The sequence below is a fragment of the Salmo salar genome, chromosome 04 (assembly GCF_965601325.2).
Source record: "Salmo salar chromosome 04, fSalSal1, whole genome shotgun sequence".
In the NCBI taxonomy this organism is placed as follows: domain Eukaryota; kingdom Metazoa; phylum Chordata; class Actinopteri; order Salmoniformes; family Salmonidae; genus Salmo; species Salmo salar.
Genome location: NC_138294.1, coordinates 63319237 through 63334867, shown reverse-complemented (window position 1 = coordinate 63334867; position 15631 = coordinate 63319237). Strand labels below are relative to the sequence as shown.

At 45.1% G+C, this 15631-nt stretch overlaps 1 protein-coding gene across 1 annotated transcript in view; it reads left to right on the top strand.

Moving 5' to 3' along the window:
* Positions 1–15631, top strand: part of LOC106603494 (polypeptide N-acetylgalactosaminyltransferase 10) — a 114494-nt gene that overhangs the window by 76632 nt on the left and 22231 nt on the right. Inside the window, exons 5-7 of the mRNA XM_014197263.3 lie at positions 6378–6563; positions 6782–6965; positions 14757–14874. Coding sequence (XP_014052738.1) covers positions 6378–6563; positions 6782–6965; positions 14757–14874 — 488 coding nt within the window. The remainder of the gene's footprint in view (positions 1–6377; positions 6564–6781; positions 6966–14756; positions 14875–15631) is intronic.

The window sequence follows — 15631 nt, the reverse complement described above, 5'->3', positions numbered from 1 at the left end:
CAAACGTTGTTGCTGTGCCCACCATATGGCGTTTTTCTTTCTCCCGGACCTTTATCTGTTGTTGTTGCAGTGTTGTTCTACCACCGCCCAGGTGTTTCACTGGCTGATCGTGGGGGTTGCGTAACAGATGGGAACTTGAGGACTTTGGTGATTCAGATATTTGATACTGCGATCCATGGAGATGGGTTTTAATTTGGTCAGTGCAGGTTCCCTAAAGAGCTGACAGCAGACAGTCTCACTACCCACAACACATTCTGCCAAAAAGAGAGTGGGGGAGGTGGGATAAAGATGGAAAGCTGGAGAAAGTGAGAGTGAAAGATTGAAAAATGGAGTGAGAGGTAAAGAGAGAGGTGGAGAAATGAGAGAGCGCCAGATTGAGAAACCTGGCCCAGCTGTCACTTTGGATCAAGTCTACCCTTCCAGAACATTGGGCAGCCAAAAAGACGAGCCCCGGACCAGTGAGAAATCAGACCGAGAGGTTTAAGCACATTTTGTGAGCCACTTTTAGTAGCCCAGCAACCGTTTTAGAAAAAGTTTTGAAAGGGTCATTGCTTTTCCCCCGATCTTTGGAATCCAATTTGTGGCTGCCAGGAAGGGGAGGCCAGTGACAGACTCCCATTTGTAATGCGTGGCCCTTGTTGCCTAGTGTCTGGGGGGAGCAGCCCAGGTGATATATATTTTTTTATATACCCAGTAATTTTGTGGAAGAGCCTCCTTTTTGATCCACAGGGTCCCAATATGAAATTATTCTGTTTGGCTGGTCCATTTATCAGGCAGTGTTGGAAATGGTCCCCCCGGCATTGCCTTCCCATCCTCTGCAATTCATTACGTTGTATTACTTTTATAGTAGGTATGATTCTGGGGCCCTTCTTCCAATTCCAGCCCTGACGGCCGACACAAATGCCTAATGTGATGCATTATCATTTTTCTCTACTGCCGCCGCTACCACCGTGTTTGAATGAATCTTGCTTTAGTGCTGACTGTTAAAATGCTGTTCACCTGATTGCGGAGAGTTTGGTGGGTGGTGGATGTCTCTCTCTCATTCCCTCCTTTGTTAAGCTCAGCCATTGTGTCCTCCCATTGAAGGTTGTCTGTTAAAGGGGCCTCGTGCTTTGTGCTTATATTGTACAAGGCCCAGGGTAAGGCCATTTTAATGAAAGGAGGAGTGTTCTGTGTGCACAGTGAGTGGTTACAGTTCTATTCACACTCAACAGGACCTGGGCAAACCCTTTATATCAGCAGCCTCTGTGAACTTAAAAATCTATAAACTACCATTATATGGACACTTTACCAAATAAAATGACTCAAAGTCCCTCCCAGTTAAGATTGTTTGTAGCAAAACAACTTCTAAATGCAATGAACCTGCCATACATCCAGTTTTCCAATAACTAATAAAGGGTATAGATAGAAATGCGCTATGTACTCATGTAAAACACACAACTTCAGCTTTCACCCTATAAGTATCACAGTTGTGTCAGAAGGAATAACTCAGTAATGTGTCTGGGCACTGCTGAGAGAAGGATAGTGAAAGAGAGGGGAAATGAGGGAGAGGGAACACTGGAGAGTGGGAGAATCCGACTGATTTAATTACTGGCCTGCTTGAGTATAATGAAGAAAGGATATGGGGCTCTCCTCTGTGGCTGGAAGAGGGGGGTGGGGGGCAGGAGATTTTATGGAAATTTGCCTGCAATCGCCTTAATCCATTATTTGAGGGCCTTAATGTGAATTTGATGTCATCCGTGTCGAGTTAATTCGGTTGCACATATAGATGTTGATTATGTCTCCACTCGGCACAGCCATAAGAGGACTGGCCACCCCTCAGAGCCTGGTTCCTCTCTAGGTTTATTCCTAGGTTCTTGCCTTTTCTAGTTAGTTTTTACTAGCCACCGTACTTCTACATCTGCATTGCTTGCTCTTTGGGGTTTTAGGCTGGGTTTCTGTATAAGCACTTTGACATCTGCTTTGTAAAAGGGCTTTATAAATACATTTCATTTGATTGTCTTTCTGTTACACACTGACCTTGAACAACAAGTCCATATAAGTCATGTTATATTATCCAGTCAGAATGGCCAGGTTGTTATTGTAATAGAGAATGTTTTCTCTCAACTGAATGTAGGTCTTGATTTAACTTGCCTGATATTTTTACATTTTTATTGAAATGCATATGGGATGGGAATTGGGAAACTTCGTTTTTTATATAGCATTTTCTTCAGGAAGATTTGCTGTTTGACATGTCAGAGGAAGTGAATAAAGGCTGTGTCCCTGCATGTAATGTTTTTTTTATTATTATTGACTTGTCACAACTAACTTGATGTCAGGCCTGAAGATTTATAAACTCCTAAGAGAGTGGATTGATTTATTTTTGAGGCGGTGTAGCTACTGCTCTGAAGATAGATTTGAGATTGGGAGAAACATATTGAAAAAACACAGCTACCAATAACTTGTTTTTCTTCCTTCTATGCGAGAGTTCTTCTTGAAGCTATTTTCTCCTCTATGCATTACATCTATAAAGGAATGGTTGAATATCTTTTATCACAATTAAATATGTCCTCTTGTGCTTAAAACATTGCTAATATGTCAGTAATTGCCTTACTAAAGATACTCACTGAATGCAACAAAAGAAGCTATGTGAGTTCTGTGCTCTAAAAGTCTTAAGCATTGACTGTAAATGAATAAGGTCTCGAGGGATGAGTGTGTGCACATGTTTGTTGAAGTAGCCATCCATGTCGGTTATACCTGCGCACTTTTTCGTCATATTCAAGTATAGAAGCATGCTTTTGTAAGCAATCGCACTGCAGTGCTTCAAGGTCTTCTGTGGTCATGTCTTCATGGGTATCGTTCCTCATAAACTACTCTCCATGCCCTGGCTATGAATTGTGCTCATGAAAAATAATGCCCTCGGAAACATGACCGAGGCAGACACAGAAAGCTAGGTTAATTACAGCCGCAGCCAATCAGTGGTTGAAAGCTTGTAAAGCTAACGTCATGGCACATGCAAACTACTCACTTGCAAAATACACTTATTGAAAAATATCTTAAGCAGGCTCCGTCTAGCTAGCTACCAATTTTGTGTCTGGTGGGGACGTTTACGCCCGGGGTTTCCATCATCATGATGATGTGGTCGGCGACAGTTTGCTTCTTGAAAGTCCAATATCTTGAAAACTTGACTGCTCACATTGAAAACATTTTAGGACTGTATAAACAGTGGAGTTTCCCATTAAATGGTTATGTTACTTTCATGGTGGTCTTATCCATAACTGACAGTTATGGTAATTATACAATGGGTGGGTCTAATCCTGAATGCTAATTGGTTAAAACTGCATTCCAGACGGTGTCTATTCCACAAATTACCACCACTTAAATCTATGAAGTTAAAATGCTTATTTACTCTCTTCAATCTAACGGCGTAATCCACTGTCTCATCAGCCCAGCCAGGCAAATTATAAACTTGATCTCCACTATAAAAAGCATCTACACATTATCTCACATTTCTTTTAGGCTGTCTGTCTCCGACATTTGTTTCAATATTCAAATTTCGATCTCCAGATGTTCCATAGTAATGAACTTGTCAGGATGAGGCAGGGAGATTTTCTCAGCCAGTAGAAATCATGAATCAGCATAATTTGGGGGGATATTTATACAAAGACCTATCAATAGAAAACAGGTAAAATGAAACAAAGTGCAGCCAGCTTGTCTTTCCAGCTTCAGTTTGAAGTGAGTGTGTTAGCTGTATTGTTGGCTAGCTCCTTTAAACAAAAGTGTCCTATCCAAATAAATGTCACTAGAAAACAGTTTATGCAAATTTTATATATATAATATATATTTGTAATATTGACAATTACAACAATACTGAATGAACAATGAACACTTATTTTAACTTAATATAATACATCAATAAAATAAATGTAGCCTCAAATAAATAATGAAACATATTCAATTTGGTTTAAATAACGCAAAAACAAAGTGTTGGAGAAAAAAGTAAAAGTGCAATATGTGCCATGTAAAAAAGCTAACATTTAAGTTCCTTGCTCAGAACATGAGGTACTTTAGTATTGCCAGCCTAATCTCGGGAGTTGATAGGCTTGAAGTCATAAACAGCGCAATGCTTGAAGCATTGCGAAGAGCTGCTGGCAAACGCAGTAAAGTGCTGTTTGAATGCTTACAAGCCTGCTGCTGCCTACTATCACTCAGTCAGACTGCTCTATCAAATCATAGACTTAATTATAATATAATACACAGAACTACGAGCCTTAGGTTATTAATATGGTCAAATCCGGAAACTATCATTTCGAAAACAAAACGTTTATTCTTTCAGTGAAATACGGAACCGTTCCGTATTTTATCTAACGGGTGGCATCCATAAGTCAATGTTATGTCATAATTAAGTAAAATTCGGGCAAATTAGTTTGTAACGAGCCAGGCGGCCCAAACTGTTGCATATACCCTGACTCTGCGTGCAATGAACGCAAGAGAAGTGACACAATTTCCCTAGTTTAATATTGCCTGCGAACATAAAAGAAATTCAACTAAATATGCAGGTTTAAAAAAATATACTTCTGTGTATTGATTTTAAGAAAGGCATTGATGTTTATGGTTAGATACATTCATGCAACGATTGTGCTTTTTTTCGCAAATGTGCTTTTGTTAAATCATCCCCCGTTTGGCGAAGTTGGCTGTCTTTGTTAGGAAGAAATGGTCTTCACACAGTCCGCAACGAGCCAGGTGCCCCAAACTGCTGCATATACCCTGATTCTGCTTGCACAGAACGCAAGAGAAGTGACACAATTTCCCTAGTTAAAATAAATTCATGTTAGCAGGCAATATTAACTAAATATGCAGGTTTAAAAATATATACTTGTGTATTGATTTTAAGAAAGGCATTGATGTTTATGGTTAGGTACACATTGGTGCAACGACAGTGCTTTTTTCGCGAATGCGCTTGTTAAATCACCCGTTTGGCGAAGTAGGCTGTCATTCAATGACAAATTAACAGGCACCGCATCGATTATATGCAACACAGGACAAGCTAGATAAACTAGTGATATCATCAACCATGTGTAGTTAACTAGTGATTATGTTAAGATTGATTGATTTGTTTTTTATAAGATACGTTTAATGCTAGCTAGCACCTTACCGTGGCTCCTTACTGCACTCACATAACAGGTAGTCAGCCTGCCACGTGTCATGGAATATTGCCTCAGAAATATAACACTCTTACGAGAACTTGTGAATTCAATATAGACTTTAATACAGAGTAGCAAAGCCGAGCCCTTCCATGGAAGGACCCTATTACACACATAACAGAGCTGAGCCCTTCCATGAAAAATACTAAATTCTCATATTACAGAGTCCTGCCTTTTATAGGACTCTGTCTTTGCATAACGTATAGAGTCCCCTCCCTCTATATGAAAATAGCTTCCCTTGACCTTTCTCCATCTCAGTTCTTGCTTGTTAACGCCCACATCTGACAGCTGTATAGGTTACAATGGTCACAGGCCCTGGTCATATATGTTCCATTCCTTATATGGCTATTCTGTCTCGGCTCTTCAAAGTGGACAGCCTAAATGCTGCTAATAATGGAAATGTAATCATAGTCATGAGTTTTGCTCCCACACACGCAGTCTCCTCGTGGAGTGCAATGTAATCGGCCATGATCGGTGTCCAGAAATGCCGATTACCGATTTTTATGAAAACGTGAAATCGGCCCTAATTAATCGGTCGACCTCTAGACTGAACGACTGGGTCGCGTCTCTGGCAACCGAACGAACAACCAGCCGGCTTGGGTAGCAACCCTAGATTTGTGTTGGGACTAAACTTGAGCTGGCGCACACCCAGAGATAATTATTTTATGTAGAGGTGCTTACTAACGGCGAATAAACTTTATAAGCTATAGAAATGAGTCATGTGGCATATGTGGTAAATCACCAACGTTTCGGTATCGCTGTGCCTTCTTCAGGGTGAAACGTTGGTTATTTACCCAATAAATGACTGGGAGTTTATATATAGTGTGCAACAATTTTTTTTCATATCTTATGGTAACACGTATAAAAGTTATAATGCCCTCGAAGCTGGTGTTTGGAGGATATATTGGAACTCAACTTCATCTTGGGCCTAACAACACCCGTGCCAATATATCCTCCAAACACTGGCTTCTTGGGCATTATCACTTAATTGTGCAAGACCTACTGTGTGTTCCTCTGACTTTGTGTGTGTTTGAGTACGTGTGAGTTCATGTCTGTTCTTTTGTGTTGATAGGTCTGTCCTTCAGTGCTCCTGGAGGCCTTACTATAGGGATGCAGTGTGTGCATATGTGTGTCTGCATGCATGTTCATCTGACTGTGTTGTAACCCCCCTCTCTCCTGTCTCTCTCCCTGTAGAGCACCTAAAGGGGTCTCTGGAGGAGTACATGGTGCGGCTGCCCAAGGTGAGGATCCTGCGCACCAAGAAGAGGGAGGGTCTCATCAGGACCCGTCTGCTGGGGGCGGCGGCTGCCAATGGAGAGGTCATCACCTTCCTGGACTCCCACTGTGAAGCCAACATCAACTGGCTGCCCCCGCTGCTGGGTGAGTCATCCTGTTAGAGCACACTGCGCAATGATTTGCTATGTAGTTTCTTTCTGGTCATTCTGTGGTAGATGAATATACTATTATATGAATTACTCATCTGTACAATGTGCCTATTACCTTGTCCAAAGGGGGCAACATTTTAACACTGTTTGACTTAGGCCGTATACCAATTTCTGTCTGGCTCTCTTTCTCCCCACTCATGCTCTATCTCTTAGACCGTATCGCCGACAACAGGAAGTCTATCGTGTGTCCGATGATCGACGTGATCGACCACGACAACTTTGGCTACGAGACGCAGGCGGGCGATGCCATGCGAGGGGCGTTTGACTGGGAGATGTACTACAAACGCATCCCCATCCCCTCGGAGCTGACAAAAGAGGACTCTAGCGAACCCTTCGAGTGAGTCACGTGACCAGACAACATATCAGGACCCAACAAATCAGCACATTTAGAATGATCCCATTTCTAGACACCAGATGCCACACAGTTTGAGTCAACTCATTTTCTGTGTGATTTACAGTGCAGTAGCATGAAATGAGACGTGGGTTAGATGGACTGACAGAGAACATATTAGGGGGCAAACGTCCATGCTGGCCTCTGGGTGTGAAAGCCTCTAAATCCCTCCATGCCTGATGGGCAATATGCCCCCCTCCCCTTTCATTGAAAGATGATACAAGGATTCTCTCGGCTCCACACTTTTGTGAGCGCTCCCTCAGAGGTCAATAGACTGAAATTGGGAATATTGGTTTTGCAATTTGAAGTAAAACTAAATTGTGACTGAATATTCATGGTCGGTTTAAATGGGATTCTAATTCTTGCAGAGCGACACAAGATAGTGTGATGAAAATTTGAGGGGAGGGTGGGAAGGAGGGAGGGGTGGAATAGAAACGACGTGGTGCCAGTGAGGGAGCAACCTCAGCTGAGCAGTCCTCTTCTGATAAATGCTTTACATAAGACATCCCTTTGTCTCCACGGTGTCACTCTCTGACCTAGGAGAGCTGTGTTTTCTCTGTTTAGTTAGGTCAGGGTGTGATAGGTGGGTGGGCATTCTATGTTTTGTGTTCTGTTTTGGCCGGGTATGGTTTCCAATCAGAGGCAGCAGTCATTCGTTGTCTCTGATTGGAAGTCATACTTAGGCAGCCTGTTTTTCCCTGTGTTTTCGTGGGATCTTGTTTTTGTGCAGCTGTGTTTGAGCAGCCCCAGAACGTCATGTTTCTTTCAGTTTCACCTGTTTCTTGTTTTGTTCGGGTTCACTAATAAAATATGTGGAACTACCGGCACGCTGCGCCTTGGCTGATTTATGACAGGGAATTCGAAGATAGCACTCGTGACAGAAGATCCCACCAAAAGAAAGCCAAGCAGCGTGCACTCACCAGGAAGACGAGCGGGACCAAGCAGTGTGGATCAGAGGACTGGACCTGGGAAGAGATCCTGGATGGGGCAGGACCTTGGACAAGGCCGGGAGAGTATCGCCACCCGCCGGAGGAGATAGAGGCAGCGAAGGTGGAACGGCTTTGAAGGCAACAGGAGGCCGAGAGGCAGCGCCAAAAAATGTTTTGGGGGGGCACACGGGTAGATTGGCTAAGGCGGGTTTAAGACCTGAGCCAACTCCCCGTGCTTACCGTGGGGAGCGAGTGACTGTTCAAGCACCGTGTTATGCGGTGGTGCGCACGGTGTCGCCCATGTGCACTCACAACCCGGTGCGCTCGGTGCAAGCTCCTCACCACTGTCATGCTAAGGTTGACACTCAGCCAGCTTGGAGTATGCCCGCTCAGCATTCCTATTCTCCAGTGCGCCTCCCTAGCCCAGTACGTCCTGTGCCTGCCCAGCGCACTCTCCCTGCAGTGCGCCTCCCTAGCCCAGTACGTCCTGTGCCTGCTCCTCGCACTCTTCCTCCAGTACGCCTCCATAGCCCAGTACGGCCGGTGCCTGCTTTGAGCACTCGGTCCTCAGTGCGTCTCTCCAGTCCGGTGAGACCTGTCCCAAACCCACGAATAAAGCCTCCAGTGATAATCGATGGTCCGAAGCCTGTAGAGATGATTCATGGCACAAAGCCTCTAGTGATGATCCATGGCCCGGAGCCTGTAGAGATAATCCATGGCAAGAAGCCTGTAGGGATTATCCATGGTCCGGAGCCTGTAGAGATGATCCATGGCACGAAGCCTCCAGTGATGATCCAGGGCACGGAACCTGTATCAATGATCCAAGGCATGGAGCCTGCAACAACGCTCCTCAGTCCGGAGCCTCCGGCGACGCTCCCCAGTCCGGAGCCTCCGGCGACGCTCCCCAGCCCGGAGCCTCCGGCGACGCTCCCCAGCCCGGAGCCTCCGGCGACGCTCCCCAGCCCGGAGCCTCCGGCGACGCTCCCCAGCCCGGAGCCTCCGGCGACGCTCCCCAGCCCGGAGCCTCCGGCGACGCTCCCCAGCCCGGAGCCTCCGGCGACGCTCCCCCAGCCCGGAGCCTCCGGCGACACCCCCCCAGCCCGGAGCCTCCGGCGACACCCCCCCAGTCCGCAGCCTCCGGCGACGCCCCCCCAGTCCGCAGCCTCCGGCGACGCCCCCCCAGTCCGCAGCCTCCGGCGACGGTTGGCGTTCCAGAGCCTCCGGCGATGATCCATGGTCTGGTTCCTCCGGACACACAGAAGCGGGGGGGGGGACCAGTGGGCGGGGGGTGCTACGCCCAGAACCAGAGCCGCCGCCAATTATAGATGCCCACCCGGACCCTCCCCAATAGGTTCAGGTTTGCGGCCGGGAGTCCGCACCTGTACTGTCACGCTCTGACCTAGAAGAGCTGTTTTTTTTCTGTTTAGTTAGGTCAGGGTGTGATAGGTGGGTGTGCATTCTATGTTTTGTGTTCTATGTTTTGGCCGGGTATGGTTTCCAATCAGAGGCAGCTGTCATTCGTTGTCTCTGATTGGAAGCCATACTTAGGCAGCCTGTTTTTCCCTGTGTTTTCGTGGGATCTTGTTTTTGTGCAGCTGTGTTTGAGCAGCCCCAGAACGTCACGTTTCTTTCAGTTTCACCTGTTTCTTGTTTTGTTCGGGTTCACTAATAAAATATTTGGAACTACCGGCACGCTGCGCCTTGGCTGATTTATGACAGGGAATTCGAAGATAGCACTCGTGACACACGGCTACTTATCTGTGCGGCGCAGCCTCGGGATTAACGCTGTTGAATGCCAAAGACTTCTGCCATTTGAATGCCCCCAAATTGATGTAATTCAGCATACCAGACATTAGAGCTGGGAATTTCCAGGGACCTCACGATACGATATCACGATACTTAAGTTCCGATGCGATATGTATTGCGACTATCACGATTTTATATGTATTGCAATTCGATAATGCGATTTCATTGCAATTTCATGTTCCAAACATATTGCTCACTATGTCTGCTGCAGAGAGACAAGGGAGAGCATGAGAAAATTTGTTTTGATCAGTCATAGAAATGAAAGTGTAAAACATGTTGACTTGCTATTTAAAAAGATGGAGAACAAGCTATAGGATGAACATTACCAGAGTTTTGGCGCCAGTGCAGCCGACTAGCTCTAGCTAACGCTACCTAGCAGAATCTTTTTTTCCCCCCCAATCGTTACTTGGAGTCAAAGTTTCAATATAATATCTTCCAAAATAATATTGCGATATGTAACTATCGATTTCCCCCCCCCTCCCCATCACTTCCAGACTCAAACCACTTGCCCTTAGAAGAAGAAAATAAAAACAGAACTTGGCTTTTGCCGTCCTAGATACTTTTCATGAGGATTGGGAAGCCCCGGAGTGCTCTGAGCTCCCAGCCTTCCACTGTCTGCCCTGTTTCCTTAATTGATCATTCTAACGGAGAAGTTTAGGACCCGGACATCTGCCTGCCCGGCTCTCTTACGAGTCACTCGAACATCTAACTTCTCTCTCCCCTCCAATATCCATCCAGAGAGGGTTCATCTCTACCTCCAATTTAGAGTTGAAGGGGGCGGCTAGTTGCCATGACAGCCTGTGGTGTGTATGTGGAGACTGTAGCCTGCCTGTTTAATAGTCTCATTGTCTCCCTCTGACAGCCCTTCCAGTCAGGGACACGTCTCCAGTAATAAGGATGCCATTCAGGGTTCCCCCAAATTCTGTACAAATCCTGTCTGCCTGGTTTGTCAATTAACCTACTACGTTCATAATTACCCCTCTGCAACTGATTTATTAGAACCCCATCAGATAAGTTTGAATGTCATGAGAGTGACAGCACATCAAATCACGGAGGGGCAAATGACTACTACCATTTTAGCCCCAGTTGAATACACACATAACGAAGACTTACCAAACTATGCATCTCTGACAAACGCCTGACCTCTGACACACACACACACAAGTTTTGACATGAGTATGTTTTTCCTTGGGATTCTCAACAAGATTTCAAATCAAATTTTATTTGTCACATGCGCTGAATACAACAGGTGTAGGTAGACCTTACAGTAAAATGCTTACTTACAAGCCCATAACCAACAATGCAGTTTTAAGAAAATACCCCCCCCAAAAAAGTAAGAGATAAGAATAACAAATAATTAAAGAGCAGCAGTAAATAACAATAGCGGGGCTATATACAAGGGGTACCGGTGTCGAGGTAATTGAGATATGTACATGTAGGTAGAGTTATTAAAGTGAGTATGCATAGATAATAAGAGTAGCAGCAGTGGGGGGGGGGTGCAAATAGTCTGGGTAGCCATTTGATTAGCAGTTCAGGAGTCTTATGGTTTGGGGGTAGAAGCTGTTTAGAAGCTTCTTGGACCTAGACTTGGCGCTCCGGTACCACTTGCCGTGCAGTAGCAGAGAGAACAGTCTATGACTAGGGTGGCTGGAGTCTTTGGACCCATGCCAAGTCTTTTCAGTCTCCTGAGGCAGAATAAGTTTTGTGTCCTCTTCACAACTGTCTTGGTGTGGTGTGCTTGGACCATGTTAGTTTGTTGGTGATGTGGACGCCAAGGAAGCTCTCAACCTGCTTCACCACAGCCCCGTCGATGAGAATGGGGGCGTGCTTGGTCCTCCTTTTCCTTTAGTCCACAATCATCTCCTTTGTCCTAATCACGTTGAGGGAGAGGTTGTTGTCCTGGCACCACACGGTCAGGTCTCTGACCTTCTCCCTATAGGTTGTCTCATCGTTGTCAGTGATCAGGCCTACCACTGTTGTGTCATCTGCAAACTTACTGGTGTTGGAGTCGTGCCTGGCCGTGCAGTCATGAGTGAACAGAGGTTACAGGAGGGGACTGAGCATTCACCCCTGAGGCGCCCCCGTGTTGAGGATCAGCGTGGCGGATGTGTTGTGACCTACCCTTACCACCTGGGGGCGGCCCGTCAGGAAGTTCAGGATCCAGTTGCAGAGGGAGGTGTTTTAGTTCCAGGGTCCTTAGCTTAGTGATGAGCTTTGAAGGTACTATGGTGTTGAACGCTGAGCTGTAGTCAATGAATAGCATTCTCACATAGGTGTTCCTTTTGTCCAGGTGTGAAAGGGCAGTGTGGAGTGCAATTTGAGATTGCATCATCTGTGGATCTGTTGGTGCGGTATGCAAATTGGAGTGGATCTAGGGTTTCTGGGATAATGGTGTTGTGAGCCATAACCAGCCTTTCAAAGCGTTTCATGGCTACAGACATGAGTGCTACGGGTCTGTAGTAATTTAGGCAGGTTACCTTACTGTTCTTGGGCACAGGGACTATGATGGTCTGCTTGAAACATGTTGATATTACAGACTCAGACAGGGAGAGGTTGAAAATGTCAGTGAAGACACTTCCCAGTTGGTCAGCGCATGCTCGGAGTACACGTCCTGGTAATCCGTCTGGCCATGCGGCCTTGTGAATGTTGGCCTGTTTAAAGGTCTTACTCACATCGGCTGCGGATCACACGGTCATCCGGAACAGCTGATGCTCTCATGCATGTTTCAGTGTGACATGCCTTTAAGCGAGCATAGAAGTTATTTAGCTCGTCTGGTAGGCTTGTCACTGTGCAGCTCTCGACTGTGCTTCCCTTTGTAGTCTGTAGTAGTTTACAAACCCTGCCACATCCGACGAGCGTCGGAGCTGGTGTAGTACGATTTGATCTTAGTCCTGTATTGATGCTTTGCCTGTTTGATGGTTCGTCGCAGGGCATAGCGGGATTTCTTATAAGCTTCTGGGTTAGAGGCCCGCTCCTTGAAAGCGGCAGCTCTACCCTTTAGCTCAGTGCGAATGTTGCCTGTAGTCCATGGCTTCTGGTAGGGGTATGTACGTACAGTCACTGTGGGGACGACGTCCTCGATGCAGGCCTAGGTCCTGATTTTTATTCAGCGCCACTTGAGGGAAACTATCCTACTGAACAGTGGAAATTGAGTTTTATTGTGTTTATGTTTAACCTGTCTGGGAACCTGGGACGCTTGCGTCCCACCCTAGTCAACAGCCAGTGGAATCGCGTCGCGCGAAATACAAATAACTCATAAATGCTATAACTTCAATTTCTCAAACATATGACTATTTTACACCATTTTATAGATACACCTCCTGAATCGAACCACGTTGTCCTATTTCAAAAAGGCTTTACAGCAAAAGCAAGACATTAGATTATGTTAGGAGAGTACCCTGCCAAAAAAAATCACACTGCCATTTTCAAAGCAACTAGCATGCATCACAAATACCCAAAACACAGCTAAATGCAGCACTAACCTTTGACAATCTTCATCAGATGACACTCCTAGGACATCATGTTACACAATACATGCATTTTTTGTTCGATAAAGTTCATATTTATATATAAAAACAGCATTTTACATCGGCGCGTGACGTTCAGAAAATATTTTCCCTCAAATGCTTCCGGTGAATCAGCGCTACAATTTACAAAATTACTATTAGAAAACATTGTTAAAATGTAATATTGTCATTCAAAGAATTATAGATTAACATCTCGTGAATGCAACCGCATTGCCAGATTTAAAAATAACTTTACTGGGAAATCACACTTTGCAATAAACGACGTGGTATGCTCCGAAAAATAGGCTAGGCGATACATGTTAGTGCCATCTTGGAACCATCTAAAATCAAATATACTATTGTAAATATTCCCTTACCTTTGATTATCTTCATCAGAAGGCACTTCCAGGCATCCCAGGTCCACAACTAATGTAGTTTTTTAGAAAAAGTTAATTTATGTCCCAATAGTTCCTTCTTGTTAGCGCGTTCCGAAGGCTACTCATAATGTACAAGGCGCACTGGACTTGTCGTCACGAATGTGCAAAAAATATATATTTACGTTCGTTCAAACATGTCAAACGTTGTATAACATAAATCTTTAGGGCCTTTTTCAACCAGAGCTTCAATAATTTTCAAGGCGGACGATTGCATTGTCTTACTAAACATTTCGGAACAAAAGGGTTCCCATGGGCGCCCCGTCATAGTAGTAATGGCCCTCCCCCTGTGACCAACTTCCCAAGCCTCTCTTTGGGTCAGTTTCTACCATAGAAGACTCAAACCACTTTGTAAAGACTGTTGACATCTAGTGGAAGCCTTAGGAAGTGCTAAATGATGAATAAGTCCCTGTGTGTTTCAATGGCAAAAGCTTGAAAGTGATTCCACACATCAGATTTCCACTTCCTGTTAGGATTTGTCTCAGGGTTTTGACTGCCATATGCATTCTGTTATATTCACAGACACCATTCAAACAGTTTTAGAAACTTTAGAGTGTTTTCTATCCAAATCTACTAATTATATGCATATTCTAGTTACTGGGCAGGTGTAGTAACCAGATTAAATCGGGTACGTTTTTTTTATCCGGCCGTGCAAATACTGCCCCCTATCCCCAACAGGTTAACATTATGAGTTGAGTATGGTGCTTATTATGCCAGTCAGGTTCCACCGTGGCGTTGATGGTTTAATTGTTTCTGTGTTCAGAGAACCCCCGAGAAAGCCTGCAGTTAACTCCCAAATTGATGAGTCTGGTTGAGTAATACAGCCTTCAACTCGCACAAACAGTCTATAAAGACGGTTATTAACAGCAGGCCTGCCATAGCAGTCACCTTTCCACACTGACTTACATGTTTTGATTTATCATTCATGAGAATGAATATCTTCCTGTCCTTTTGGCTGGTCTGCAGCCAGTGATTGATTGAGGAACAATGTCATCATGTTGGGGTATGAGTGTGACATGTATTGGTGTTGTCTTACACCCCACCCCCCCTTTTGTCCATCAGGTCTCCTGTGATGGCTGGCGGACTCTTTGCTGTGGACAGGAAGTGGTTCTGGGAGTTGGGAGGATATGACACGGGACTGGAGATCTGGGGAGGAGAGCAGTACGAAATCTCTTTCAAGGTAAAATGCCACAATGACAATGGGCCCTAAGATGGCAAAGTTGTTTTTGGGAAGATGCCCTTATTGACTTACAGCAGTGTTCTTTGATCTTTAGTCCTGGAGATACACAGGGGGTTCAGGCTTTTGTTCCAGCCCAGTACTACTGTAACACTTCATAATAAAGGGCTTGATAATAATTTGCCTGATAGGTGCAGTGAAATGTGTTGTTTTACAGGGTCAGCCATAGTACTACAGCACCCCTGGAGCGTATTAGGGTTAAGTGCCTTGCTCAAGGGCACATCGACACATTTTTCACCTTGTCGGCTCGGGTATTCCAATCAGTGATCTTTCAGTTGCTTGCCCAATGCTCTAACCGCTGAGTCAGGTGTGTCAGTGCTGGGCTGGAACAAAGGTTTGCACACCCCGATTGAAGAACCGTCACACCATCAACAAGCTGAAGCCACCGCTGCCAAGTTTTTATCAGAGCTCATTAACTAACTAGCTTTAAGGCAATGGTGGAAGTTAGTATTCAGATTTCACCTCATGTTTCAATCATTCTGGTTCAAATCCGCTCTGCTGCTCGGAGAACTCCTACATCCATCATACTCAGAAACCATATTAGATTATGCTTTAGAGTTCTGCCTCACTATGAATTATTCCATAGGATATCCATTTATTATGCGGACTCTCGCTGCATGTAAAGCACTAGTCTCTCCACTGTCTCCCAACTCCGGCCCTCCCTTTCCCCTTTGGAGCTAAAGTTTTTTGGAAAGCTCAT